At 41.6% G+C, this 27,078-nt stretch overlaps 1 protein-coding gene across 10 annotated transcripts in view; it reads right to left on the reverse strand.

Annotated features, from left to right (window-relative positions):
* Positions 1-27,078, reverse strand: part of LOC116041821 (calcium/calmodulin-dependent protein kinase type II subunit beta) — a 56,895-nt gene that overhangs the window by 22,911 nt on the left and 6,906 nt on the right. For 8 of the 10 annotated variants that reach the window (XM_031287872.2, XM_031287870.2, XM_031287876.2 and 5 more), the window contains exons 2-11: positions 25,181-25,275; positions 22,942-23,001; positions 20,471-20,525; positions 19,839-19,904; positions 14,243-14,315; positions 10,940-11,042; positions 7,064-7,147; positions 6,882-6,976; positions 6,639-6,761; positions 1,715-1,798 (exon numbers count right to left, since the gene is read on the reverse strand). In XM_031287872.2, coding sequence (XP_031143732.1) covers positions 1,715-1,798; positions 6,639-6,761; positions 6,882-6,976; positions 7,064-7,147; positions 10,940-11,042; positions 14,243-14,315; positions 19,839-19,904; positions 20,471-20,525; positions 22,942-23,001; positions 25,181-25,275 — 838 coding nt within the window. Of the gene's footprint in view, positions 1-1,714; positions 1,799-6,638; positions 6,762-6,881; positions 6,977-7,063; positions 7,148-10,939; positions 11,043-14,242; positions 14,316-14,985; positions 15,059-19,838; positions 19,905-20,470; positions 20,526-22,941; positions 23,002-25,180; positions 25,276-27,078 lie in introns of all 10 variants that reach the window. The other 2 variants (XM_035991775.1, XM_035991773.1) reach the window with 1 other exon arrangement.

The raw sequence follows: 27,078 nt of genomic DNA on the forward strand, positions 1-27,078 counted from the left end.
ACTGATTTTGTACCTCCTAGAGTTAAGAGTAATTTAGGTAAGGAGCCCTTTTTGTATGTAGCAACAAGCCTGTGGAACAGGTTGCCAGGAAATCTAAAGATGGTCAGAAGTTTAGGAGGTTTTAAGCAGGCACTGAAAAATTGGCTCAGGTGCCAATCTTAGTATGTTTTTTTTATAACTGTATTGTCTTGATGGATCTATTTAATACATGTATGGATGTGATGATTGGTGCTTGATCTGCTGCCACTTGCTCTCTCTCTGATTTCATTGAAAGACGATAAATTATCATATTGAATTATTGCCCTGCCCTATGCGAAAGTTACATTTCTAGTGATGAATTGGCAAAAACACGTTTTATTTCTCTGATTCAGGGCTTTGTTCTAGGCGTTCCCTCTCTTCAGTCACTCTCTAGCTCACGCCACCGTACGTGCTGGCAGGTGCACGTTGAGTAGAGGTGTTGAAATTAATCAAATAATCAATGCATCGAATCGTGGACATGGACGATGCTGCATCGATAATTGGCCGGGCCATAATCGATTATTTCTGTTTACAATTTAATGTAGGCCTAACAACATTTCTGTTTACATATTCTGTTATGTTTTGCACATTCAGGAAGTGCCATGTGCTCAGTGCTGCAGTTTTATGTATCCAATTTATTTAGTATTAGAGCACTGCAGAATGTTTTGTTTTTGAAGCTTGAAAAGCTATGAATTAAATATCCTATATGGCTTTAATAGAAAAATGTATTTGATGCATCGTGATACATCGAGATATCAAATTGAAGACATGATAATCGTAATCGAATTGGGAGATCAGTGAAGAGTCACACCTCTAACGTTGAGCCTCCTTCTGTTTGTAACAGAAATAAAATGGATTATGGATCATTTTATTTCTATAGTTTGTAGCTGACTCGACCAGCTGACTTCTCTATTGGCTGTTGAAACAGGTGACGTCCCTCTCATTCTAAATCCAGCCTCTGGAGACTCGACCAGCCGAGTCGCAGCGACGCCATCAGCTGGTTGGAGTCGAGCTGAGACTCCAACCAGAAACTTTTCTGCGACGTTCTAAAACGGTTTCGTCTTGTCGAGGATCTTTGGTCTGAACTGGGCTCAAGAGATAAAAAGAAGCCAGCAATGTTACATACTCCATGTCTGAAATGGGCTTTAACCCTCATATTGTCTTCCCGTCGACCATGCACTTGTTCTTCGTTTTGGTTTGCCTGTTTATAAAGCATGAAGTAGCCTATAAATGATCACCCAATTCTGTGTTACATCTTTTTGGCCAACTTCATAACTTATTACCACTAGTTTTACACTTATTTATGGAATTGATGGTGAATAAATCTCATTTACATGAAATGACACCTAATTATTGAGTAAAATAAACAGAAATTAGGAATTATCTTGACTAATAGTTAAGGTCAGAGAAACATATGTTTATGGATGATCACAGATTTTCTCTGGGTAGACCATAAAAGCAGTGATCATCAAATAGCGTATGGATCCATCCATGTTATTTTTAGGAAATTTGGTTGAAAAGAAAGCCATGTTTCTGACATAGAAAATAGAAATTTGGGGGGTTAAATGGACGAGAAGGGAGGGAATCTGGCGGGAATGATGCATGGATTCATGTTCATTTGGTCCGAGTAAAGATGCAGATACTGTGGAGGAGGCAAAAATGTGTTTCTTTTTTGAGAGATCGAGCATGTTCACACCTTGAGTTTCCTCCTGGCGTTAAACTTCTTCAGGCACTCGACGGTCTCCTGTCTGTGCATCATAGAGGCCACTGTTGAGCGTTGCTGTGGAGGGACAGAGAGAGAGAGAGAAAGAGAGAGAAAGAGATGCTGAAAATAAAACGTTGGAAGAGCAGCTCTGACAGTGACATGTTTATGTGGGCAGGAGCTGTCGGAGACACTGTTGATTCTGCAGCTCTTTAGGTGAGGACATTTCTGGCAAAAATCCTCCAGGCTGAACACATTCAACTCGGCTTTATGGTGTTCTGACAACCATCACTCTCATATATAATCATGTGTGTTTATTAATACAGTATGTTATAGGACATCTGAAGCCGGCACAGGCAGTATACTGCTCCGCAGAGGGGTGTAGAAGTATTCAGATAATTTACTTCAGTAAAAGTAGCAACAATGTAATATAAAGTTACTCCATGACATTTCGGGCGGCTTGATTATGGAAGAAATCATAAACAGAATTATTTTGGTCAACATTGATATCATGATTATTTAAAGCTATGGTGCGTAGTTTCTGTCGCAGCCATGAGGAATTCTAAGTAATGACAACAAAACCGTCGGCGCGTCCACATGATACAAGCCTTCCATGAACACGCACCGCCCCCAACCCCTCCTCCACGCAGTTACTAGTAGCCAAGGAGGACACGGAGGATTAAAATAACATGATGGACTCTTCAGAAGAGGTCGTTCTCTTCACTTGAGTTTCTGCGTGGGAAAGTCACTGGACGCCACAATCTTCTGAACATAGTCATACTGAGAAATACAGAGAGAGTTGTGTGGAGCTGTTAGACTTAATTAGCTTCGTAGCAACTCATTCGGCAATGACTTGAATGTAACGGACGTTCATTAATATCCAAAAGTTACGTACTAAAGCTTTAACATGATTACTCATTGACTTTTAGAAAGATGCTGCATTTATTGAACTTAACAATACAGTTAAACAGTGAAAACACCTTGGACTGTGATATTTCCCTTAAAGGTGCTCTAAGCGATGTTTGGTGACGTCACTTCTTGTTGACGTTCAAAGTATTTTCAAACAAAACGAGGCTAGCTCGCCCCTACCTCGTCCTCATCCCGTCCCTCCCCTCCCTTCCGCGCACTAACCCCCCCCAACCCCCACCCCCAAATCCTTCTTGTCGGTTATTGGCTGGAAGACTGTTTGTTATGTTTGGTGGTGCAGGTTGGCGCAATTTGTTTTTTTTGCCGTTTGTGGAGCCTGGGCTGTCTACAGAGACCGCTTTTTTTTTTTACCGTGTGTTCAGGGGACAGGCAGCTAGCAGATAGTGAGGAGATGTTTGCTGTATGTGACAAAAAATGTTGTAGCCTAAAAAAACGTGTGACATCGCTTAGAGCATGGCTGAGTTTAGCGAAGGTGCGGGTATAGTTCAGAACACAAAACAAAATAAGAGTTTACTTGCAAAAAGTAATGCGCAAAATAATCGTTTTTCTTGATTACATTGTTTTTGTGATCGTTAGGAGCCAATATCACGGTCAAAATCCGATTAATTGCAAAGCCCTAATTACAAATAAAAGGCCTGTAGTTAAAATGCCACTTAAAGTAAAAGAATGTAACTATTATTAGCAAAATGTACTTAAAGTATCAAAGGTTAAAGTCATAATTCCTATGTGAATGTTATACTATTATATACAGTGGCAAAAGAAGTACTCAAGATCTTTTACTTAAATAAAAGTAGCAATATGCCACAGAGTAGAAATACTCTGACAAGTAAATGTCACATTTTCCTTTTTCTCTTTTCTTCTCGCTCGTATAAGCAACAATTTCTTTCAGATAACCTTCTCTACTTTAACGGCACATATCAGAGTATCCTGCTTGTTCTCGTAAAGCCGGTGATCCTGAGATTTTTGTCGATGACGAGATTATCCCTGAGATACGTAGGTTGCTCTTTTGACCTCCCAGGGAACAAATCGTTCAAGATAAGCTGACCCAGAATCACGTGCACATATGAGAGATGGCATGTTTAGAAACAGATGCTGATGATTATTTTGGGAGCTTTAGACAGATGCAGGGCTGTTTTTTTTAGAGGATTTACAAATTACAATTTATACTGATTTCTGTCTGCAGTAACAGGGTGCTGGATGTGTAAACGCTACAGTTTCAGCTGTTATATTAATGTTTTTCTTTCCTTCAATAAAAATTATTTGAATAGAGATAAAAACGGTATAAGTTATAGGGGTGTTGAAATTAATCATTGCATCAATGCATCACGATGCGGACCTGGACGATTCTGCATTGATGCAGTGACAGACCATAATCGATTATTGTCTACCGATGTTGCTTGTTGATTTTCCGTTTGCTGCTTTTTTTGCCTTTTGTCTGTTGTCTGCTGTGTTCAGAATTCGCTACATTCAGGAAGTGTCTTTTTTAAGAGCAGATGCAACAGAAATGGGAGTGCATATATATCTGACTGCTTGAGTATGTTGATGAAAACCATGTGTAACTAGCCTGACGTGGTCATACTCAGATTCTAGTCAGAATATGAGTCTGATACCGCTCCATTGGGCTGTGATTATGGGGCGTGTTCCAACTGAACCAGGAGAGAAAACGCCTCTGCACTCAATCGGATAGACCTACAACCAATCAGAGCGCCCTATCTTTTTAGCGACCATCGGGGCCAGCTGATAAATTAAACTTTTGCCGAATCCCGTAGGAAGGACGGCAAAAACATGTTTCCAATCGACAAATGCCTTGATCGCGGTTCTCTGTTCCTCTTTTAAAATTAATGCGCTGTCAATATCTTCTATATCAGACGCGATGGCTGAATCTACACATCTCAATTCTCCAGCGGCAGCCATCTTTGTTGTAAACAAATTTAACCCAAGCGCTCTTTGGTGACGTGGTTAATTATGTTACTGTTGATCATCTGTCCATCATCGTATAAAGCCCACCCTGACAATTTGATTGGTCCGAACAGCTCTGGTTCGAGCATAGTTGCTCCACAACGGATCAAGTCCAGACCGAACTTCCCGACCTCAAATGTTGTGGGCGGGGGTAAGTTCGGCTGGCATCCAGGCTAATGTGTAGCAATAATAATTCTGCTACTTGAGCGGAGTGATTTGCTCGCAGCACCTGAGAACATGGATGTATTAAGAGAACTGGATACAGTGTTCGGCGGGAAGCCCCGTACGTTCCAATGAGAGTGCTCAAAAGCGCATAAAGCAAACATGGAGCTCGGCTCTTCCGCATTGTTGGCCCATAACGCTGGTTGGCTCACGATGGGCATGCGCACTAGCAACAATTTGTTTGCGTTGTCGTAGCAACCGGTAGCAACATGCGTGTTCATGAGCTTCTCTGTCGTGTCTCTTACTGGCGAACTCATGAACTCGCCGTTTTCATTGTCTAAACGTTAAACATTGTTTTCGTTGTTCCCTATCGTTTACATGCTTAGCTAAATAAACGATAGATGTATTTAGCTAGACAACCAAGGAGATTTAATAATTATGTTGTGCTACTAGCTAGCTACCTACTAACTAGCGCTAGCTAGCTGTTAGCCTGCAGTTTTGTGAACAGAGCTCATCCATGGCTTCAGCTCTCATCCACGTTACAAGCTTTACAGCATACAGCCCTCGGATGTATTATAAGAGAACCAAGGCGATGTAATCACTATGTCTGTAGTAACGTTATGTAGGCATATAGCTAGCTATGTATAGATCTTAATACAGCCATGCTAGCTACCCCTGATGTTAGCAACTAGCTAGCTAGCTGATAGCCCGCCAGTTTGGGAAACGCTAATGACGTTACATCCACGTAGCTAACAGGCTTTACAGCAGCTACATACATCCCTGGAATGTATCATGACTTGATAAGATAATACCATGGACGTATTAATAGAACACATGGTGAATTACAACCATTAGCTATATTCATTATTACAGCTAGCTACATGAGCTCGGGAGAACAGTCATGTGAGCGGGCGGGCGCAGTCCCACGGCTCTGCTCGCGTCCACTATGCGCATTCATCGTGTCAAATTTAATAATTCTGGATTCGCTTCTAGTGAATGTTAAAAATGTTAAAAACGTAACGTTTTAAACAAGGACCCTTTCAGTGTTCGGGCTGGTAAGTTGATATACCCAGAAACAAATTATCCGCTGAAATATAGACGTTTCTTTCGCCATGCAAAGTCTATGTGAAAAGGCTTTCTGGGCCATGGGGTGCAGTACCACCGTTATCCGCTAAGCCCATGGTGGCTTTTAGACTCGGCGCTCTTCCTGGGGGCTTGCCTGAGAAGCCCCGTGGTGAGGAGCAGAGAGTAACAACGGTGCTTTTCTGGTGTTGTGCTAATCACTCCGCCCAAGTAGCAGTGCTTCGCCTTCTGAGAATATAGTTCCCAGTATGTATACGGCTAGAAGATGGCTGTGACTCATGTGACCTTGTTATTTGTACACACTGTGACTATACAAATCACAACATGTAAATAGGAAAATGTTGGCGTTATTTTGTCACTTATTGGGAGCAGTAGGCTAGTTGGAGCTGGTTACCTCCACGATCTGTGCTAAGCTAGGCTAGCGGTGGGTGCGTCAGACAGAGTTACAACACGCACGGAGATGAGAAGGGTATGTATGGACTTATCTAACTCTGGGGGATACGGTGAATAAGCTAAAGTCCCAATAAGTTGGCGTGTTCCTTTAAGTTAATTTGACTCATTTAGCGGCTGGCTCTCTGCCTCCTAACGTTGCTACTCCAGTGTCTGTTACTGCAAAACCTCACCTCTGCGACTTTCCGTAAGTTTGTTTATACCGAAGCTTATGTGTCACCATGGTAATGGCACACGTAAAAATGGCTGCTGCTCTGACTATTCTGCTAGGTGGATTTTAACAGAAATGGCCTTTCTATCCATTTTATTTCTATGGTAGGGACCCTGATGTACTTACGCAGACCCATGGGTGCTTCAGAGCCTCCTGGGCAGTGATTCTCTTGGCTGGGTTGATAGTCAGCATCTGGTTGATCAGATTTTTAGCCTCCGGAGTCACCGTGTCCCACTCTGGGGAGGGAAACTAAAGTGTGCACACAGACACATGCATGCCCACATAAATATTACACACATGACAGGCAAAATGTCTGATTCAGAGTGGGAGAAACAGAGAGGAGTGATAATAAAACAGAGGCGGGCTCACGTCGTACGCTCCAGCTTTGATCTGCTGGTAGAGTTTGTGCTGGTCCTCGTCCCAGAACGGAGGGTATCCAACCAGAAGAATGTAGAGGATCACACCTACACACCAGAACACAACCTTTGTCTGAGTGATGAGAAGGAGAGCGAGGAGGCGGTGGATAGAAATACACAGACAAAAGAGCTCACCGCATGCCCAGATGTCGACAGGTTTGCCGTACGCCTCCTTCCTCAGTACCTCAGGGGACAAGTAGCCAGGAGTCCCTGCAAAGCCTGCATACACAAACACACACAAACACACACACACATCAGGGTACAGTTTCCTTTAAACAAGCGTGTTTTGTTGTCACAGTTTACAGTTTACACATGCATTACATGGAACAAGCTTCCGGAAGAAGTGGTGCATTCCCCTTCAGGTAACTCGTTCCAGAATAGGTTGGATACATTTTGTCTGTCCAAAGATGTCATGTACAACTATAAAGCTGGCTTGTAATTTATCTAACTGATTTAATGAAATGTAAGTTTCAAAGTGTTTTATTGTCATATGCACAGTAAGGAAACATGTTTCCCTGTACAATGAAATTCTTTCTTTTGTGTCCACCGAATGCCAAACAATGTATACTACTACAATATATACTACAGATATACAAAATAAAACAATTTTAAAAGGCAGCATGTGAAAAATAACGCAACAATAATAATAGTAAACAGTGCAAGTTATGCATGTGCAAACTGGAAAAAACAGTCAAGTTCGTTATGAGGTAGACCATGAGTATAAACTCCTATGTTTATGTAAGTCATTTTTAATCATGAAATTAATTTGATTTATGAAATCAATGTGCTTCAAATTTGTTTATATCATTTTTGTTTACCAGAACATTTTCGGCAAACAAAATGAACCTAGGGGTTAATAACACATGTGTACCGAGTCGACCGTTCTCTGGGATATGTTTTCATGCTAATCGAATGTGACCAGTTTTATAGCAAACCGCTAATTAGCTTATAACGCTAGTAGTCAGGGCACTTGGTAAAGTAAAAAGAAATCTCTATTTTATACCACTAACAAGGCTCAAAATAGCACCACACTTCCATGGTAGCATAATGAGGGTCCCTACATGTAAACCGAAGCATTGAGAACTTTGTAAGTGTACAGACAGTTTATTAAAAAAGATAGATTAGAAAGACAGTACCGTTCACTATACAGGCAGGCGCCATTTTGGGAAAACAGTCTTGACCAGTCGAACAACGAACGCCGTGTAACCAGTAACCAGTAACATAGCTCAAGCACGGCGTTCGTTGTTCGACTGGTACAGACTGTTGTCCCAAGATGGCGCCTGCCATTGTTCTTTAACGGAGAAAGAGAGAAATAAAAGAGACGGAGGGACTGAGGAAACAGTCAGCTGTTCCACAAACTCCCGGGCAGTTCAGTGCTTGTGTTTGGGATTTTAAAACTTTACAGCCATAGAGGCAACGATGTTTCCTGTTTCCTGTTTCCTGTTTCCTGTGCGGGACTCTCACACAGCCTCAAAAACGACATAATTGGCCACCGCAGCGCGACGTCGGGTTGCGTTTCTTCAAAAGTTGAATCAGTCTCAACTTTATCGCAGTATCGAAGGAAAACAAAACAAAAAAAAAACGAATATTCCAAACCCAAAATTGACAATCGAATACGTACCCAACGAACGAATATCCGAAACAGTCAAATGTTGGAATCCAGCCCTACTAAATGTGTAAATCAATGTGACGCCATATCATACGAATCATGTCCGAAATTCAAGAAAAAGACAAAAATGCATGTCAATTTATATCAAAAAATCTGAATGTACTGCTCACTATAAAGTAAACATGTTTATTATAGGGAATAGTCACTGTAGGTTGTTACTTTTCTGTGAGACAATATAATACGGAGTGACTTCAGACACAGTCTTAGAATCATTATGAAATTGAAGCTTAATGAAAAAGTTTTTAGCTGCAGCCTCTTTATAATCAATCTCCATACTGGCTCTGGGTCAAATAAGAAAGTTGTTTTGTGCACTTGATTCAATCTGGCTGAAGCTGGGCTATGCTCCAAATCCATTAGTCATTATCCTGGTTAGCTTCCTGAATAGAAGAATATACACAATGGAATTAAACAAAAGCAAAGCTTCAGAAACTGTTAACAAAAAAATCAAAAAAGTGTCCTGTCAGTCACATGAGATGAGTCTAATATTGGAGGAAGAGGAGGCAGAAATCCCTTCTTGTTCTTAAGACTCAAGGGCACGCTGACAAAAAGGATAAAATGACAGTATGGATGAACGGTCCTGCGGAAGCCTACACTTCTCTTTGCAGGCTTCAGCGTGACAGCTCTGCTGCACATCAGAGCTGTCAAGCAACAGAGCCCTTCATCATCAAGAGGAGGAAGAGGAGGAGGATGGAAACAGAGGGGCGGATGTTGTTGCAGATTTCCTTTAAAAAGAAAAAAACTGGACTTCCTGAGCTTCTCTTCTGCTACCATCTGTGGGTAGCACGTATTTGTTAAAGTGCTCATATTATTTTCATTGTCAGGTTCATAATTGTATTTTGAGATTGTACCAGAATAGGTTTGCATGGTTTAATTTTCAATAAACACCATATTTGTGTTGTACTGCACATTGCTGCAGCTCCTCTTTTCACCCTGTGTGTTGAGCTCTCTGTTTTAGCTACAGAGTGAGACCTCTCACTTCTGTTCCATCTTTGTTGGGAGTCGCACATGCTCAGTAGCTAGGTAAGGACTACTAGCCAGTCAGAAGCAAAGTATGAGGGTGTGCCCTGACAGTACCTAGGTAAGGACTACTAGCCAGTCAGAAGCAGAGTATGAGGGCGTGCCCTGACAGTACCTAGGTAAGGACTACTAGCCAGTCAGAAGCATATGAGAGTATGAGGGCGTGCCCTGCTAGCAGCTAGACGAGCATTATAACTATTTTCTGTTTGAAATCACGGACCAATTTTGTTTTTCAAAAGTTACTATTGTAAAGGTACGTGTCCACTGGCAGTGTCATTTCCACGCTTCACATTTATATTGTCTGGCTGTAAGCAGCCAGGCGATGCATTCTGGTAGCGTCAGGGCGCTTTTCGAGAAACAGGGCGTGCGTAAAGTTGAATCCCGGCTACTTTATGCAAATCAGGGGTCTATACCAGCAACGTTTCATTTCCGGGATTGTTCAAGTACCGCCGGAAATTCTGCCGGACGTCCCTCATTTTCAGCCGGATGTTTCCTTCCTCTTTCTTTGTGTTGGCGTTCTAACCTCCGGTGGATTTGTGAGGACTATGGTTAACTGCTCCTCAGATCTCTGCAGGGTAAATCCAGACAGCTAGCTAGACTATCTGTCCAATCTGAGTTTTCTGTTGCACGACTAAAACAACTTTTGAACGTACACATTCCACCAAAACGAGTTCCTTCCCGAGGCTATTTTGCAGAGGCACCGTAGCTCCGTCCGGCCCTTAGCGCTGCCCAAGACGATTGTAAAGGTCTGGCAGTGCGAGACTACTTGTCAGTGTTCATTGAAGAGAAATTAATTAACTGAGAGTGACAAGCCCTTCAAAGGTCCAACGCTGGGAAGTGGGGCGATCCCCTCCGTCAATAACACCTATGTGGGGACCGGAGCAGTCGGAGGAAATAACTGGTTCTTTCACCTTGCTCAATTCCCATAGACAAATACCCCTCCTACTAAGCCCCACCCCCACTGTAAACTGTCCCCTGTAGCGTTTAGTCAAATACTGTCTTTATATGTGTTATGTTCTTTGTGTTCACAAGCTCTGTTTATGTCAAATAGTCTTTGTATACTGTATGTTACATGTCTCTCACACTCATTTGGGTAATGTAAGGTTTGTAGGTTTTTGTAATTATTTGTATAACACCTATGGCAAGACTTAATAAAAAATAAAAAAACGCCTGAATAAATAAAACTTAACTACATAACTAAGTCCTTGTGAGCACAATGCAGATGTGTTTGTGTGTGTGTGCATGTTGTGTGGTGTGTGTGTGTGTGTGTGTGTGTGTGTGTGTGTGTGTGTGTGTGTGTGTGTGTGTGTGTGTATGTAACGTACCAAACCAAGCCTGCTGCTCTCCTTGAACCTCGATGGCGAGTCCAAAGTCAGCCAGCTTCACTGCTGCGTTCTTACACTTGCTGGCCAGCAGCAGGTTCTCCGGCTGCATGTACAACACAAACACCAAACGGAGTCGCTTGCGTCAAGATAACTCTTTAACACATCATCTCATAACACCTTCAAAATCTGTGACAGTGTAAACATTCTCGGTAAAGCAGCAAGCTAAAGCTAACTCTTTTTATTATGTTGGAAGACGTTATTTAGGGAGGAGAGTTTTTTTGAAACTTCTGTAAATTGAATAAAAAGGTGTTAGCTCTGGTTCTTGGCAATAATAAACTGCACATTAATACTAGTTACATTGTTTATTCAGTGTGAAATGAATGCCAAAGAAACTTCAAACATTCTACTATGAAATACTATCAATAAATATTTGTAATTCCTCCCACACAGGAGCAAGCACATTCAGACTGAAAGAGAGACAAAACTCTCTCAGTGATTTCTCTTTGTAGTCATTTTTCATCTCTTTGTGATTGTTTCGGGTCTTTTTGTGGTCACTTTGCATCATTTTGTGTTTCTTTGTGGTCACATTGCATCTGTTTGTGGCCGCTTTATGTCTCTTTGTAGTCATTTTGCATAATTTTACTTCTCTTTGCAGTTATTTTGCATCTCCTGTTAGGGCTGCACAATATATCGTTTTTTTTATCGTCCTCGCGAGATCAACTGGCACAATATACATCCGCGAAGGCTGCGACATATCGCGAAAGACACTCCGAGATTTTTTGAGTTGAAAGAAAATATCGGAAGAAAACTGCACTTCAAAATGTAACTGTCGTTCTTTCTTTAGTGTCACCTTTTATATTCAATTCAATGTTCAATTTGGTTCAATAAAAAAAAGTTTGAAATGATTTCCTTTAGTTTGTTTTAAATTAGACAAGCAACTTGTTGTATTTTAGCAGAATACTGAAAGCAGCAGAAATGCAGAATTGAGTACTTTAATATCCATTTATTGCAAATATCGTTATATATACTGTATATTCAACAACGTTATCGCACATCACATATTTTCAGAGGATGTTTTTGTCTCTTTGTGGTTGTTTTGGTTGTCTTTGTAGTCACTTCATACGGAGGTTCTGGTCCAGGGGCCCTGGGCCTGTACCCGGTAGGCCCATTCAGTAATCCATCCATCATACTAATAAGCCAACTACCTATGACCTTCTGACTCTGGTAGGGGGGTGGGAGATTTGAAGGGGGCCCTGTCCACGCACCTGGCCCTCTATCTCCATTTTGGAGCAAAAGTTACCTTTCCTTACTTCTGGTTTTCATATGAGTTTAATTAAAAGGAAACCAGAAGAGAAAGTGTGACAGACCACTGGGATGCAACCAGTTAAAACCAGAACAGAAGACTAAGAATAGCTGCGGATGCAGCACACACACACACACACACACACACACACACACACACACACACACACACACACACATTGCAACACTCATACATATTCACACACATGCACACACACACACACACACACACACACACACACACACACACATTGCAACACTCATACATATTCACACACACACACGCACACACACACACTCATAGCAATACTCATACGTACAGTATTCACACACACACACACACACACACACACACACACACACACACACACACACACACACACACACTCATAGCAACACTCATACATACAGTATTCACACACACACACACACACACACACACACACACAGGAAGACCAAACACAGCTTGTCTTTTTGCAACAGTCATGTCTTTCCTGCTCAGACGCTGATCTAACAGAAATCTGGCAAACATCCATAACACACACAGGGAACACAGCTCCTTGTTTAATAGCCAGTTTATACTGATAGTGATACATTTGTGCCATCAACTAATCAATAACTAATCATTCCACCACAGAAACAGCTGGATGTTGTGCTCAAGCTGCAGGACAGTCATCATGTCACCCTCTGCTGGCTGACTTAGAAACTCAATTAGAGGACGCTCGACTCATGAAGAGGAGGAGGAACCTACTTATGCAATACAAGCATGTACTCATTTGTACATTTAACTGCAGGAAGAAGAGACTCTGCATTTGAAGGAATAGTTTAAAACACTTACTTTCTTGTCGAGTGTCGGACAAGAAGTTTGACACAATTTTCATTTTCACAAAATCTAACTTCATATTTATATTTATTAAGATTTTAAGCAATTACTAATTAAGGAGCAGTACTATATCATGCCTATAACGTGGAACAATTCAATGAACGCCCAGAGTAACAGCAGGTTGAAAAGCAGGGTTTTCGCTGCCCTTTCTGGTTTAAAAAAGTTTCTGTTGCAGCTGTAACCAGGGGCATCGGTCTGGGGGGGAAAGGGGACTGAGTACCCAGGGCCCTCATGTGAGGAGGGCCCAAAAAGATGCTAGAATGAATAGCTGTGGATGCGGGGAGGGGCCCATAGAAAATGCCTTTCTACAGGGCCCAGAATTTTGTTCTACGCACTCGCCTGTAACCACACCCAACAGTACACTACATCACTGCAGCAAGGTGAGAGCTTAACCAGTGGAGGTCAGCAAAAACAAGGTTTTCAGCTGATGATAAAGGGACAGTTTGGATCTTTTGAAGTGGGGTTGTATAAGGGCTATCTGACAGCAAGGTAAAGCACAGAAAATATTCTAAATATAGCGTCCACTTAAACTGATATAGATGTTTTTAGGAGTCTAGAATGTGTTTAGCTGCTGCCCTCCGTCCACAGCAGGACATTGCTTATCTTCCGTGTCGGTACTCCTGGCTGCTTCTCCAAACTGTTACAGTATTAGACTGTCCGCCATCTACTGTAGCTAACACACTGACTATGGAGAAGTAGCTCATACAAACACACTTCAAAACATCTGAACTATCCCTTTACGTTGTTCTTTCACTTAAGGTTAAAATAAAAACATCATCTTAATAACATAAATACAGTACCTACACACAAATGCATGCATAGCCATTTTAATGACACACAGGAAGGCACAAACTCACGCATGTATTGATAGATCAGGCACACAGACATGCACAGACATGCTTAGTTTAAATACTGCACTTACCGGCCTTTAGAATAGTCAAAAGCAGACAAATACAACTTCAAATCCCTCCCAACACACACAGACAGACGCATACAAAGACACACACACACCCACCCACCCACCCACCCACCCACACACACACACACACACACACACACACACACACACACACACACACACACACACACACACACACACATCCCTGCAGGTGACTCACCTTGAGGTCTCTGTGTACCACCCCCATCTGATGGCAGTGGAGCACGGCCTCCAGGATTTGCTGGATGCAATGACTGCACGCAAACAGCAGGGGGAGCAGGTTAGTCTGAGCACATTCATTCCCCCAACTGTCACATTCATGCAGAGGCAGCAACATCTCACACACAATATCACAATCACACAAACACACGTACATTTATTCTCGCTGCACCCTCACGCCGCAAAAAAAAAAAAAGTGTAAAGAGTGAACCTGTCTGTGAACTTACGCAGAGAGAAGGTGTGCAGTTTGCTATTTTCTGTTTTCAAGAGAGGGCCAAGCATTAGTCAGTCAGTGTGGGAGTGAGCTGGAGCTTCACGTGGGAGACGCTGTGTCTAACCTGCACATTCTCCTGTGTAATTTATTCTTTGACGAAACATTTTAGCAGGTTTCCAAGCATCTGAAGTAGCTCTGCTGTTACTCTACTGAACTCTACTCTCTCTCACCATCATTCTTACTCTCTCACTCCCAGAGTTTTTGTTCTCCGTCAGCTAGGGCCACAGGAAATCCAAATTCTTGTTCAGACCGTCTAAAATAGTGCAACAAGAGTCCCAAAAGCAAAACCTGAAGACAGGCAGACACGCAGAAAGAGTCAGACTGCAGGCACAGGCATTTTAAATCACAGGCAGAAATTAAAAAACAAGCTTGTACCCTTGTACAGAGGGTGCAGGGCAATGCAACACAATAAGACACACGCACACACACACCTTGAGGTCCCTGTGCACTATGTCATGTTGGTGGGTGTAAGACACACAGTCTAGAATCTGATGGATACAGTGACTGTGGAGACAAAACAAACAGGGTGAGGAGCAGATAAAGGAGGGAACGTAGAAGGCAAAATAACGCATAAAAGACAGTAATACAGAGGGGAAACATCTGACAGTAGGAGAGAACAGAATATTATATGGCCAGTTCACCAAAATGACTTATCTCTCATAGCTTGCTATGCAGATAGTTTTATTTTTCCAGGTTTTGAGATATTTGTCTCTGAGATTTTTTGCCGCCAAACCAAAACAATAGGAGGTGGTTGGGTGTTCATAGCATTAAAAAATGATATTCAAACCCGACTAAAGCGCATCAAGGACGGGCGGCATGTAACACGTGTCAAAACACCTGCACTCGTCACATCAGGAAACTCCAAAGTCCTGTTTCCCAGTTGAGAATTTAATGTGACTCGTCCCCAGGGATTGTCACATTTCAACAAATACTTCTGTATGTGTTGTGCTATGCATACACTGTATAAAAGAAGTGGATGTAGCCACTGTGACGTCACCCATTAGTTTGTGGACTACCGCTTTCAGCCTCAAATTTGGAATTTTGTCCGATCTGACTGAGAAGCGAGGACACCGCTATGGTAGCGACTTGTCACAGGGTAGCCATGCCCTAAAGCATCCCCTGCTTTATCGTCTACTTTAAAATAAATGGGACCATAATTTACTGAATGAACATCATGCTGTGTTGAAGAAGACTAGAAACTAGCGATTGAGTCCATGAACTCGTTATGAAAATGTTAACTGAGGTAATAAATCAAAAGAGAAGTAGGGTCCTTTTCTCATAGCCTGGCAATCCAGACCCAAATCCGAAAGATTAAGGGTCTGGAATTGAGTAACGAAAATGGCCCAACTCGAGGGGCGGCACCAAGCACATATTTGAAAATCTCACTGCACGCAATTGAATAACAACACTACGACCAATCACAACAATACACGGTGACGTATCCAGCGCCCCATACGCTTAGCTACCAGCGGAGCTAACTGGTAGATTAAACTGTTGTCATCTGTTTAGTTCGCCTCTGGCCCACCTATATCAGATACACCGATGTGATTGGTGCAGCTCGGCTACAACGGCATAGTTAATGAGCATCATTACTCAATGCCAGAGTGACTCGCTGAGCAAATTAAAATTGTGCTCTCGCGAGAACTCTGGATTTCCAGGGTAATTTTCTCATAGACTTCTATAGAAACAGACTTCTTGTTGGAGCCAGTGAAGTTGCCCCCCCTGCTGGACATTAGATAGAATGCAGCTTTATTGGCTATTTCATTGGCTTCACTTTTCAGAACCAGAAGCTACGTCCGCTACTTTCATAAAGTCTTTGGTGCAGGTCAAATGACTCAGTGCTACATGTTTCATAGCACTTAACACAAAGTGCAGCTGAGGCTGATGGAAATCTCATTAGTTTGATGATTGTAATTTTGGTTGAATAAGAATGTTGACCTGATGAAGGCGCTAGCTAGATGAAAAGTCAGGGGAACACTTAAGTTATTATAATTCATCCTGAGGGGCACATACATGTCTGAACCAAATGTCATGGCAATCCCTCCAACAGTTGTTAATACATTTCACTTCTGACCGAAAACATCAACTCGCGTTAGAATAAAAGTCAGGGAATTACCAAAGTCAGTAGGATTCAGCCTCTAGGGGAACATAAATGTTTTCACAAATTTTCATGAAAATCCCTTGAATAGATATTGAGATATGTCAGTCTGGACTGAAGCGGCAGATCCACCGACTGACTGACACTTATGCCTCGAGCTATGGTGCTAGCATAGCATAAAAACTCTCCACGTACCTCACTGCCAACTAATTTAAACTGAATCAATAGTCTCTGGGGATTATCCAGAATAATGGGAACACTAATGTGGAACAAAACACTGCTGTCTTTGCTTAGAAATGTTGTCATTACTCAACATTGTGAGCCCCACAAAACTCAACTCCACTCTCCTCTATTGTATTGGGAATGGAAACAGACACCTGACAGACACATGTCTCCAAACCTGGATGCATTAAACTAAAACTCTTCGCATGGCTGGATACCACTCGTGGTTTTAAGTGAGTTTTAAGTTTTGTCATTTGGGTGAATCTACCCTTTAACGGGGTAGAGAAAGGAGGAAAAGGGATCGAGTGCAGACGGAGTACAGAGAGGAAACTGTCAGTGAGATACCGTTGGACAGTAATCAAGACATGCTAATCACACACCCACACAAAAACACATTGAGTGACACACACACACACACACAGACACACACACACACTTAACCCAAAGAAACAAGGAAGGCAGATGAGAGGAGAGAAAAGAAAATAATACGGAAAGTAAAAACAAATACAGAGGAAAAAGACATGGATATTTAAGACATTGACAGGATTATCAGAACTCTTATGTGCCACCAATGTTGTTGCTTATGTATGTATGTGCCCTACCTTTAAAATGGAAATTTAGTATAATGGAAGCACTGGTGTGAACAGCAGTCTTAAGCCCTATTTGCACAGGATTACTATTGTCTGGGGACCTCGTGTGATTTAGAAATTACCCCCACACATCTGAGTTTCATGTGGCGCATTCGCACTGCTTTTACTCAAATTTACTGACATATCTTAACCCGGGGAGTTGGGTACCCGGAGACGTGTGGAGGACGACCAGGGCGAGGCCGCCGCACTGCACTTGGGTCGGGGTTCCGTATCTTTTTGGGCCAGATCCGGTAGAGGTTACCAGAGGCGCATACCCTATCATCCCCAACGCGGCGGCACCCACACAGCATCACCGTCAGCCCGCGGAGAGTGTGTTGACCCAGGGACAGAGGTCTCAGGTCGGACAGTGGTCCAGACTAGGTTGGCCGTGAAAGGCGGCGTCCGCAGCGCCCCGTGATCCCATATCCATCTTCGCGAGAGGGATATAAAGGTGCACAGGAAACAAAAACCTAATATGACCGCGCCAAATCACAGACATGTTGATTTGCCTGGGACTAATATTATCACAGGACTTCGGTGTTCGGCGAAATATAGTAGGTCATTTGCGGGGGAAATTTTTACTTGACAAATTACAGACATGGCCGATTTGCACAGGATTAAGATCACAGACAACCCCTGTGATTATTACAAATGACTAGAGGTCACCAGGTAATACTAATCCAGTGTGTATAGGGCTTTAGTTCCAGTGTAGCAAATTCTGCATAATTCAAATGCATCAAACATAAATTTTGTTTCATTTTTAAAAATCTCAAATCAGCTTTAATTCAATTAAATGAATACCTTAACTTACATGATCCTAAATCATTTCCAAAACAGCATTTTACATTGTTGATTGACTACAGGCAAGTTTATTAAAGTGTTAATCCTGAAAATTACCCATATTGTGGTGAATGTGGTGTTGTAAGACACATTATTGAAAATAAAACGCAACCTGTGCCCCCTGCACTAAATACTAATTGCGATCCGGTTTTAAGTTTGTTTTGTATTCTCACTAATAAAATGACAAATAAATTTATACGATGTCTGTATGCATGCATAATTGATTACAGTAGGCAGGATACTCTTCAGTGACCTTAATAATAACATATGTTTGGTTGGCATTTAAAATTAGCGTATATACTGTAGGTTATCAATGAACACTTTAAGAGAACAGACATGTTATATAGAATGTCATCATCTGTATAAAAATGTATACAGATGTGGAATGGCAGAAATGAAGATATTTCTTTAAATAGTGAATAGAAGAGGACCGAGAATAGACCCTTGTGGGACACCTCAAGAAATTACTTTTCATGTCATGAAACTACTTCACAGTTTAATGGACTGTTCATCTAACTTCGTCGTAAAAAGGATAGTAAATATAGGGTGGTGAGTAACAAATATCTGTTTAATGTAGCAGTAAAGTTTGTGGTTTGACGTGTTTAATTGCAGTGTGCGACCCATACAAATGGACACATGCTTTTACCAACATCTAGCGGACTATTTCTCGTGTAGAAAATTATGGTTTGAGTAATTAAAATAAAGATAAGATAAAAGCACTGACCAAAACAATGCTATTCATTCTTTTTGTCATTAGTGATTACGTAAAATAAGAGTTTGTGTTTAATTTCATGATGTTATTTTATGATTCAGCATTAGATTTTGCATTCACTACTCACAGTGTGCAGACACACTAAACCAAATGTGCTTCCTCTTGAAGTCTGATGGTTATCATCATGTGCTTATACTGTTAAATCACCTATGCTCCAGTTTCTTTATGTTGACAGAATTCAAGAATATAAAAAGGTGATTTAAATCCCTGAATATGTAAACAAGACGGGTGATAAAAAGGTGGAGATGGGACGAGGAGTGAGAGATGAGGATGTTTAAAGACGATCAAAAAACAGCTGGAAAATAATAATCTTTTCCTCCTTTTAATGGATCTCTCACTCTACCTCTATAATTTTTCCATCCCCTTCGTTTCTTCTCTCTCGCCTCCACAAACCGCCTCCACAGTCAAATTGATTTAAGACTACCTCCTGAGGGGGGGTTACAGCGTGGGCGTGTATGTTGCATTTTGTGCACGTGTATGTTTCCATCTGTCTGTAAATTCTGACTCTGGGGAAAATGGCCTCGAACCTCGATTTGCAATTCAGTTCACAGAAAAACTGCGTTGAGGTTTTATCCGTCAGAACTCTAGAAGCCTGTTTAACGCCAAAAACAATGTGTCGAAATTCTCTCATTAGAGGAGCCGAACTCTCAGAGCTGCTGGAGGACTGCAGGGGCTGGAGAATTGACACATGGAGGGGACGGAAAAAAAGCACTGGGGGTTTACCTGGCATCGGCTTCACTGTAGTACTCTCTAGCCACAATGTCTTCGAACAGCTCCCCTCCTGTCACCCTGAGAAATGTAAAGATAGGTTATATAAAATGATATACATTCTTTTACTCAGGCTGCACACACACACACACACACACACACACACACACACACACACACACACACACACACACACACACAGGAGGGGGATGTCCTCATTAGGGGGAAACCCCGGCTGCAGGATTCACTCCGACTGGGTTGCCATGGAGACTGGCTTCAGTGCGGGGGAGTGTTGAATCTGTGTGTGTGTGTGTGTGTGTGTGTGTCTGTGTGTCAGTGTGGAAGCCGCAAGGATGGAGGTAGGGAGGAGGGGAGGAGTGTTATGTAATGGGGGGAACTGCCTTAGAAGCGAGGCGGGGATGAGGGGAAAAGAAGGAAAGAAGGAGAAGGAATGCGGATATAAAGAAAGTAAGTCAAGAGGAGACAGATGCAGCGAGGGTTGAGGGGAGTAGAAAAATGAAGCATCAGGGGAGAGGGAGGAGGATGGAGGATGGAGGAGGAAAAGGGAGGGGAGAGCAGCACAGTGTGGCAGACAAAGAGAAAAAGTAGAGGCCAGGAGGAAGGAAGGAAGGAAGGAAACAACTCACAGGTCAAAGAGGAGATAGTGGAAGCCTTCCTCTGAGATACTGTCATGGAGACGAACTGCGGGAAGAGAGAGAAAGAAACAGATAGAGGCATCACATTAATCTGACCTTTTTCTTTTTTAGGAAGGCACATATTTTCTTTTCATCTTCATCTAGCATTTGCTGTAATGCACACACATTATTTAGTGTTTTCCCTAGGTTTGTGGAAGACATAGATGCATGTTTTTGGCAGAGAGTTAAAGGGCCCTCGCTCAGGAAAATGTTACGTTTTTCAATATATTTTTTATTTTATTTTATTTATTTTTTATTTCATCTTCATTTTTTCAGGCAGGTCATTTAGAACAGGTTCTTATTTGCAATGGCGGCCTCACAAATATGCATTTTCACATCATCATTGGACCAATATTATTACCATATCTGGGTCTAAAAGTTAATAAAAAAAAACATAGTAAGTAGATGATAAATAACACTCAAAAAGCTTAAAGACAAAACGTGCTAAAGAAGTCCACTGGGGACTACAATCATTAGATCGGAGAAAAGTAATTCATTTGATGCCCTCATTGATTTTACATTCATTCAGTATAGTTGCTGCACCAAGGCTTTATAACGGTAGGGAAAACCCTGCTTTATTCATTTAGTCTTTTGAGTCAAGGCTGGTGATATTCTTCATTCTTGTTGTGAACAAACCCCGTGAAAAGACTAAAATCAACAATGATTTGATTCTACTAACAAGCAGTATTGTCTGTGTTGCATAAAGGGTGAGTCACACCAGCATTTTAAACTTCACAGCAATTCAAGTTGGTCAAAATAAAATATACCCTGCAGGGAAGTACGTTTTTTCAGTTATTTTTGTATGAAATGTCTCAATTATTTTTTATTATCGATAAATCTGCAAATTCCTTTTTCAATTAAAGCTTACAAAAAACATGACAAAAACAATTATTTCATTATCAAAATAGTTGCTGATTTCACTTTCTGTCAATCAACTAAACACATTTGTTTAAAGTGCCCATATTATGAAAAAATCACTTTTTCTGGGATTTGGGGTGTTATGTTGTGTCTCTGGAGCTTCCACACACATACAAACTTTGAAAAAAATCCATCCATGCTGTTTAGAGTGAGATACGGTTTCTGAATGTGTCCTGCCTTCAGTCTCTGGGTGAGCTGTTCAAAATCGGCACGGCTTGTGACGTCACAAGCCGAAACGAGCAGGCTAACCGCAACCATTAGCTCGTAGCGTTAGCATTAGCATGCTAACGCTAACGCTAGCATGCTACCTCGTTCTCAATAGCAAAGCACTGCTACAACACACACAAGTTCACCATAATCTACAAAAGAACTACTTCCATGTGCGCCCTCATTTAGAAGTCTCCCAGCTAATCCTGCCTTGTAACTGACCGAAGTTGTAGAAACAGCCTTTCTTTTACTGTCTATGGAGCTAGCTAGCTGACATGATCTACATCTGAGCTACTGAGCATGTGCAGTGCAATCAAAGATAGTACAGAAGAAGAAGAAGAAAAGAGGTCTCACTCTGTAGCTAAAACAGAGACCAGCTGAAAAGAGGATCTGCAGCAGTGAGAGAGAGCGGAGCAGTACAACAAAAATATGGTGTTTTTTGAAAATTAAACCATGTAAACCTATTCTGGTACAACCTTAAAATACAATTATGAACCTGAAAATGAGCATAATATGGCTGCTTTAAAGTGCTCATATTATGCTTTCTTCCCCTTTCTTTTTTGTGCATGTTATAGGTTTACAAAGTGAAAAAGCCCAAAGTCCACCCCAAAGGGACTTACCATCTCCAACAGAAAACACTGTTCACAAACTGCTCCAAACAGCTCTATTGTAGTCCAGCCTTTACTTCAGAGACAAACGTGGTCACTTTGGAACACACGTTATAATGCTCACCTAGCTGCTAGCATGGCACGCCCTCATACTCTGCTTCTGACTGGCTAGTAGTCCTTACCTAGGTACTGTCAGGGCACGCCCTCATACTTTGTTTCTGACTGGCTAGTAGTCCTTACGTAGTTACTGTCAGGGCACGCCCTCAGACTCTGCTTCTGACTGGCTAGTAGTCCTTACGTAGTTACTGTCAGGGTACGCCCTCATACTCTGCTTCTGACTGGCTAGTAGTCCTTACCTAGAAACTGAGCATGTGCGACCCCCAACAAAGATGGAACAGCAGTGAGAGGTCTCACTCTGTAGCTAAAACAGAGACCTGAACACAGGGTGAAAAGAGGAGCTGCAGCAATGTGCAGTACAACAAAAATATGGTGTTTTTTGAAAATTAAACCATGTAAACCTATTCTGATATAACCTCTAAATACAATTATGAACCTGAAAATGAGCATAATATGAGCACTTTAACACAACCTATGACAACCGGTGACAAGAGTTAGGAACCCACGTATATATCATCTAAATCTAATCTAAATGTGTGATTTCTAAAGAGGAAACACGTGAAAGGGTCTCACCGATGTTGGAGTGCTTGAGCAATCTGCAGATCCTGGCTTCTCTCTCCAGTTTCTGATGGTCTAAAAGACAGTCAGACTTTAGGATTTACAACTTCTCATTATTATTCACACAAACAAGAGAAAGAAGAAGCTGCAGGGGGATATTACAGGAGGATAGAGTTTTATTCTTTACAAATGTGTCAATGACGTATCGCTATGAAAACCTCTTTTTAGTTTGAACCGTTTGAAGTGGGAACTTTTCTCAAGGGGATTGACAAGGAGTTTTGAGACACACACACACACACACACACACACACACACAATTTTTCCTACACAGATGAGATCAGCCGGAGGGCTACATCTGTCCCAGATGTCCATCTCACCTCTCGTCCAGATAGAGGAGAGGAGAGGAGGAAGAGAAGGAGGAGAGGAGAGGTGAGGAGACAAGAGAACAGGGAAACAAGATAAGAAGAAAGGACTGAAGGATATGAGAGCAGAGGAAAGGAAATAGGGAGAAGAGGAAGAGGAGGAAGGAGGGAAGGAAGATGACGTGATGTGAGAAGAGGAAACAAAAGGAGGTTAGGAGGTTAGGAGGTAAGGTGACAAGAGAATAAAGATATGATTGGAGGAGAGAAGAAGAGATGAAAGGAAATGGGGAGAAGAGAAAGATGAAGAGGGGAGAGGAGGGTAAAGGAAATGAGGGGAGGAGAAATGAGGAGAGGAAAATAAGAGGATGAAACAAGAGAGAAGAGGAGTGGAGGAGACCAGGGGGAAAGGAAATGAGAAGAGAAATGAGGAGAAAGAGGAAACAAGACGACAGGAGGATAACAGAGGAGACGGGGCAAGGAGAAGAGAAAACAAGAGAAAAGGAAAAGATAAGAGGAGAGAGGAAGGACAGAAATGAGAGAAGTAAAGGAAACAAAATGAGAGGAGAAGAGAAAGGAGAGAGACAACATGAAGACGAAAAAGAAAAGTAGGAAAGAGGAGAGGAGATCCAGTTAAGTGGAGTCCTGATGAGAAGTGAATTTGATCCACATGTCAGTTTTCTGTCTGGTTTTTACGTGACTGACAGCTCTGCAGTTACAGTCCTGCAGGTCAGACACGGACCTCCGATCTGCGTCAATCATGTCCAACCTTAAACAGCTGAGTGATCTGACCTCCTGAAGAGACTGAAGCCTAATAATAAAGGTGGTGTGAGGCTGATGCTACCATCGTCCCACTCATGATCTCATTTGTTTGCTGTAATCACACCATTATTGCTATTTTTGGATGATTTCTGGGGCCATCTTTTTACAGTTTTTTTTTTTTTTTTTTTTTACATTTGATCAGAATTATATAAGAAAACAAAGACGGGATGACATAATGTCTAAAATGCTACAAATAGCACTATGAAGGGGAAAATATTTGCATATTCTGTCACTACCATCTCGACAGTCTATAGTACTCTAAATCTCCTCTTGCTGTAGATTCATCTGACTGAAACCGTCATCTTCCTCAGAGGAGGAACAGACGTGAAAGCTTCACACCACTGTGATCAAACACTCGCTAAAATATGCTAATGTGAGCTTTCGGCTCTGGGACATACACACACATACACATGATGATGAAACCCCCCACGATGCCTCTCTGCTACTTCATATCCTTACGTGCCACTGGAAAACACACACACACACACACACACACACACACACACTAGGGCTGCACAATATATCGTTTTTTATCGCCATCGCAATGTCAACTGGCGTGATATAGATATCGCGAAAGGTTGCGATATATCGCACTAGACACTACGAGATTGTTTTGTGTTAGTTGAAAGAAAATATCAGTAGAAAACTGCACTTTAAAGTGTAACTGTCATTCTTTTTTAGTGGGGCCTGTTATTGTCAATTCAATGTTCAATTTGTTCAATAAAAGAATGTTAGAAATGATTGTTGTTGTTTGTTGTTGTTGTTGCAAATCGCTTCAACAAGCGATTTGTTGTATTGTACTGTAGAAGAATACTGAAAGCAGCAGAAATGCAGAATTGAGTACATTTTAATATTTGTTAATATCGCAAGTAATATCGTTATCGCGATATTCAACAACGTTATCGCGTATCCCATATTTTTCTCGTATTGTGCAGCCCTAACACACGCACACACACACACACACACACACACACACACACACACACACACACACACACGCATACGCGCACACAAACACACACACACACAGGTTACAGGATATCTGCTCATGTCTCTCTCTCTCTCTCTCTCACCTCTGGCCGAGAGCTTTTTGGTGTTGATGATTTTGGCGGCGTACTCTTGGCCTGTGCAGAGTTTGACACAGCGGCGCACCACTGAAAAGGCCCCCCTGGGAAACAAAGACAGGGGACAGGAAGAGGAGACGGGTCAGCTGCCATATAAGCTTTGTCAGCATCAAAGGGGCGTCTCAGCTATCAGATTGACCTCCTAGTCGTCCTGGACTCCTCTCTGCTTTCAGACCACCCTGATCTGAATGCCTGATGAATCCAACAAGCCACCAGTGGAGGAAGAAGTACTCAGCTCTATATTTTGTAAAATAAGCAATAACCCAGTGTACAGTAGAAATACTCTATAACAAGTAAAAGCTCTGCATTTAAAATTGACTTAAGTAAAAGTACAAAAGTATCAGCATCAACATACATTACAAGTACCAAAAGTTAAAGTGCTTGTTCTTTTGGGCCGGAGTGGCAGAAGATGGACTCTTATTTATATTTTGTATTAATAAACTGCAAAGTAACTTGAGATAGGCTATCAAATACATGTAGTGAGGTATACAGTGCAATATTATTAATAAACCCAAATTTAATTCTTCAATGCATGTAAAGAATTTCACTTCTGAAGCACTTTTGCCAACAAATCTGCGTAGAACTGGTTATAAATAAATAAAAAAGCAGACTACAATGTACAAAGTGTACACTTTTCAACAAGATTCAATCCAGTTTTCACAGACAGCTCAAAATCTTTTTCTGAGCTGTGCTGCAGAAAGTAAAAGTCATATTTAGGGTTTAGGGTATCTAGGCAGAGGGTATCTACCGGACAGAATGGCGACGCAGATTTCGGCAGTGGTGGAGGAAGCTCTGAATCTCAGTACTTAAGTAAAAGCACAAATAACCAGAGATATATTTACTTTAGTAAAAGTAAAAGTACAACAATGAAAACCCTACTTAAGTAAAAGTAAAAAGTAGGGGAGAGCCGGGACAGTTGAAACACTTTTTATTAAACGTAATTTACAAAGCGATCGTATCGCACTGAAAGCTAATATTTTGTCACGAGCAACCTACACCTGTCATCTGTCAAATACAGTTGCATTTTCAGCTTTGAACAAAACCGTTCAGGAATTATTACAGCAAAAGTGGGACGTGCGTAATGTTTCCTTCGTCCCTCCTGGTCGGGACGATTGAAACAGTATGTGGGGACAGATAAAACACACAGTTTAAGCCATATAAACTTCCCACAACTTCAATATTTTACTACATATCATGAATGGTACTCCCAAAAGGTGTTATTTTAGATAGATTGTTGCTGGGTTATTGAAATAGCATGCACTGTGGATGATTCTGCCATTTTTATAGCTAGAACAGTACGTTTTCCCATTTATATTATGTTTCTATTGTGGAAAATGTCGTTTCACTAGGTTTTTATGTGGGTTAGGTCACTGCACATCCAAAAAAGTGCCCTTAACGACCCACAGCCCGTCAGTCTCCATCAGGTCCAAATATATTTTCATCTTTCTAAAACTGCTTTTCCATGCCTCACCTCCATAAATTAATGTATAAACACAGATATTTGTGCCTTTACTTAAAATACATGGAGTTACAGCCAGGTTGGGGACAGTTGAAACAGCTGTTTTAACCGTCCCGACATAGACATATGCCATTATAACCTGTTTTGCTTTCCATGTAAACAAGCATGCAATATGAAAGTCTGGGATTGTGGAGAACACTAAATAATCTACCGAATAAGCACGTAGTCGAACCTTTAAATTAATAATCGAAAAAATGTAACCGCTAATGAAGTTTACTTTGGACCATCAAAACTCGTTTATCGCCTGTAACTCCGTGATAAAAGGGAATAACAGGAAGATATTTGGCTGATAGAAGGAGGTTAACATGCTCTATGTTTTGACCTAAGG

The sequence above is a fragment of the Sander lucioperca genome, chromosome 14, assembly GCF_008315115.2.
Source record: "Sander lucioperca isolate FBNREF2018 chromosome 14, SLUC_FBN_1.2, whole genome shotgun sequence".
Lineage (NCBI taxonomy): Eukaryota > Metazoa > Chordata > Actinopteri > Perciformes > Percidae > Sander > Sander lucioperca.